The sequence below is a fragment of the Chionomys nivalis genome, chromosome 3, assembly GCF_950005125.1.
Source record: "Chionomys nivalis chromosome 3, mChiNiv1.1, whole genome shotgun sequence".
Taxonomy (NCBI): Eukaryota; Metazoa; Chordata; class Mammalia; order Rodentia; family Cricetidae; genus Chionomys; species Chionomys nivalis.
In genome coordinates, this window is record NC_080088.1 from 75,881,417 (window position 1) to 75,885,348 (window position 3,932).

The window sequence follows — 3,932 nt, forward strand, 5'->3', positions numbered from 1 at the left end:
ACAGGCTCATCCCAAAGCATCACTAGGTACCAAGGAGGGGAACTTGCTGTAACCCAAAGTAGAGAGCCCCTTCACTCTGTGAGTACGAAGGCGACAATAGAAGACCCTGTCCCTGGCAAGGAAGTCCCCCTCCAGGATGCTTCTGTCGCCCACTTGCCCCGTGATCATAATGAGCTTGTTGTTCACGGTGCCTGGCCAAGCTGAGAACCTCTAGTTAGGTTCCAGGGACTAGCCAGTTCTTACATTGGTTCTGAGATCACAAACCAGTCAAGCCAAACTCAGAGAAACAGCTTTAATTCTATAATCCAGGCTCCAGTGGGGCTCACGGCAACACTGCAAGACAAGGGAAAGCTGAATGGCTCCATCTCCTCGGCTCTGCCAAGCCCCATGCTCTACCCCTCCTCCCTCTACCAGCCTAGCCGAGCAAAGCAAACTGCACCTAAAGTTCAGGGTCTGAATGTCTCTAGAGCCTGGGATCCCGAATCTGGAACTACTTTTCTCCTCCTCTCTCCCTCTCCATCCACTTCTCCCTTTCCTGGCTCCGGGGCCCCATGGCGCAGTAATACACAGCCTCGTCCTCAGGCTGCAGTTCAGAGATGCTCAGATACACCACGTTCCTGGCCACGTCTCTGGATCCGGAGAAGCGAGCAGGTATCTTGGGACCCAGGAGCTTGTCTGAGTGTGAAAAATGTCCCAGCAGGAACCTGGGAGGGTGACCCGGCCTCATCTGGAACCAGTAAATGCTGTAAATGTCCATGTTATAGTTGCTGCTTGGGGCGCAGGCGAGACGAACGGTGGTTCCAAGCGAGGAAGAGGCAGATGGTGGTTGATGCAACACGGGCTGAGGGCCACCACCTGGGAAGACAGAAGCATGCCCATCACCCGGGCAGAGCAAGGCAGGAGGGGCAAGGAGGCTCAAGGCCCCAAGAGTCCCTTACCTGTGAGGTGGGCCAGCATCATGATCAGGACAGAAATCCAGGCCATGGCTTGCGACCTGCAGCAGTCTGCTTCCTACAGCCACTGCTCCTGGGGCCCTTGCTGGCTGGGAAACGCTCTCCTCCCTGCTTTGAGAAGAGGGTCATTGCACCTTGGTTCCTGCTCACCACCCTCCCGAGCTTTCTGGAGCGTCACCAGAATGGTGTGACGGCAGCCTTTGTGGCTCTGTCTTGGTCCCGTGCAAGTGTGCTGGGAGGAAGCACCTGCTAGAAGCTCGTGACCAGAACCCAGGAGCCGGCTCGTGGGCTCATCTCCCTGAGGGAGAGTGACCTCAACTGCCCCTGAGAAGCTGAGCCACGGAAACAGATTTCTTGTTCGTGTGTAAATGCCTGGTGAACTGGGACGAGAGGATGCATCCTCGGGGCAGGAAAAGCACCTCTTCACACAGCAGGAAATCGGGGGTCCTTGGAGAGGGGTGCTCTGACCCCTTCTAAACTCTGAAGAGCCATCAACCCTCCTAGAGCCAAGTGACTTTAGAAAGAAAAAGCAGCAGGGGCTGTATCTTCCCACCCTCCCTGTTCTCCGTTCACTACACATGTGTCTGCTACAGAGTAAACTGTACCTCGTTCATACACCGAAGCCGTGCTCACCAATAGGCCTCTATGCCCAGATAGGGGCTATTAGGAAACCACCGATGGGACCCTAAGCCAACAAATTGGCATCCTTATAAAAATGGAAAAACTGAGCAGACGCTGTGGATGAGGGGCGTTAAGAGACGGCCTCCATCTCTATGCCAAGGCATCTGGTCAGATCCCCCTTCTAGAATCCTTAGGAAGAACCTGCTGACAGCCTGCCTTTGGAGTTTCAACCTTCTGAGACAGAAGAGAACAAGTTTCTGTTATTTAAGCCACTCAGCATGCAGGGCCTTATCCCCTACAACCTTAGGAAATGAATACAGAAGCGTCTCAGTCTGTGTGGGCTACAGTAACAAGAGGCCATCCTCTGGGTGTCTAAAAACAGAAACTCATATTTTACACATCCCAAAGCAGCAAGGTCCAAGAGCTCCATTTAGTTCTGCCTGCTGAAGGCTTGTTTCCTGGCTCACAGAAGGGGCCTTTTCCTTCTGACCTCACACGGCAAAGGGGAAAAGGAGCTCTGGGGAGCCCTTTCATAAGACCTCATAATCCCTAAAGACCCCCACCTCCCCACGTCACCCTGGGGGTTAGTATCTCAGCCTGTGAATGCTAGGTGACCCACACATTCAAACTATAGCCAAAATGGACTCCAGAGTGGCCTAAGAGCCTCTCCCATATGCTCATTCTTGGACAAAAAGCTAGACTTTCCTGTCCCTTGAATCCCATGCACCGGGTAACACAGAGCAAGTCACCTTGTCTGCAAGTAAGTCACATGTGATGGCAGACACCCATATCTTAAATGAGCCTATGTCACTTCTCTCCCTGATGCAGAACAACTTGGCCCATCCTAGCCAGCTGGGTGGGAGCTGGAACCTACTCTTCTCTTCCTGCCACCGCATTGGCCAGCATCATCCTCTGCCAAAGCGGTGTGGGGCAGCCTCTGTGGACACGCTTGAATAGCCTTGTCCAGTCATGGCTGTAGCCATGTCTAGGACCTGTTGTTGCTATGGCTCCTCCCTGCTCACACACCCCGAGAGGCAGGGGTGAATCACTGGGAGCTCAGACCCGGAGTGAGAGGGAAACTTTGTCCGTTCGTGTACTCGTTCACTCAGTTCTGCAGGAGTAGCCACTCATGTGCTCGGCCTGTGTTCGTAAAAGGTTCTCTTCTTGCCTGGCTCCCACAAAGAACCTCGGTCTTAAGACTCAGAACTGGAGACGGTCCCACTTGTGAACATCAACACTGCAACCAGCCCTGTGGGGCCCTCTCATCACTAACACGATTGGAGCTTTCTTATCCCTGACGATTCTCACAGAGGACATACGGTTGTCCTTGTTGTTGGGACAACATTGGTTCTGCCTGTGATCATGTGTATGGTCAGTGGTGGCGGCAGCAGGTGGGCTGCAAAGTCCCAAAAGGTCCCAAATGGTAGCTCATTCTTCCCGCAGCTCGGTTCTCAGCAAGACCTTCCCATCCGATCAGGTCCCTCTGGCCCCAGTCACTGAGACCCAGTCACCCAGAAAGGGTCTTAAAGGTGAATGACATTCTCTAGCTTTTTGTTTGGTGGTTGAAAGGGGACTTTGCAAAGAGTTTGGGCCTCCATGGGAAGGCTGTGAAGCTCACTGTCAGCTGCCTGTTTCTGTGGTTTTTCTAGGAATCAAAATATCTTCAGAAGCAGTCCCCAAGCTGTTGGCTCAACAGAAGAAACCTCTAGGGTTGCTGGGGCCCATCCTGACTGCCTGGTGGGGTTATAATACACACATGCCTTAATTCACACACACACACACACACACACACACACACACACACACACACCATATACATACATAAATAAGTAAAGGAACAGAAACACAGTAATATCGAGACAAGAAACATTTTTTTAAAAAAAGAGTAATTGATAAAAAAAGACAAACTTATACACTGAGACCTAAAAATAGTGTGAGGTCTTACAGGGAAACAAAACAAAACAATGGAGTCCCCAACACTACATGCAACTGGATTTAAAGCAAGCAAGAAGTAAGAATCTTCCCAACACCAAGCTATCAGCACACGCAACTCTGCCTTGAGTCTGGGCTGCACATTCACTGTGTCTTGATGCCTTGGTCTTTTCTTCTGCAGGCTGGGTTCCAACTTTGGACTAGGTCCTCGCTCTGGCAAAGAGCTCCAGGACTTCCTGAGTCCAGCTCAGATGCTCCTGGGAAGAAGCTGCACTTCTGCTAAGCAGCTGCTTTGTGGCCACACAGGGGCAGCTCTGAGGCAGCTGGTGTGTGAGTGGCTTCATTCGAGGTGCTTCCTTTGCTGCACAGGGTGGCCTAATGGCAGGATACTGGGAACCCCTGATACTGCCTGTTGATAGAGGCCAG

At 52.1% G+C, this 3,932-nt stretch overlaps 1 protein-coding gene across 1 annotated transcript; it reads right to left on the minus strand.

Moving 5' to 3' along the window:
• Positions 1–420: 420 nt before the first annotated feature.
• Positions 421–1,055, minus strand: LOC130872062 (immunoglobulin omega chain-like). Its single transcript, XM_057765857.1, has 2 exons — positions 939–1,055; positions 421–855 (listed from the first exon to the last, which is right to left on the minus strand). Exons 1-2 carry the CDS (start codon positions 982–984, stop codon positions 491–493), a joined length of 411 nt encoding a protein of 136 aa, XP_057621840.1. The 5' UTR covers positions 985–1,055; the 3' UTR covers positions 421–490.
• Positions 1,056–3,932: the final 2,877 nt, after the last annotated feature.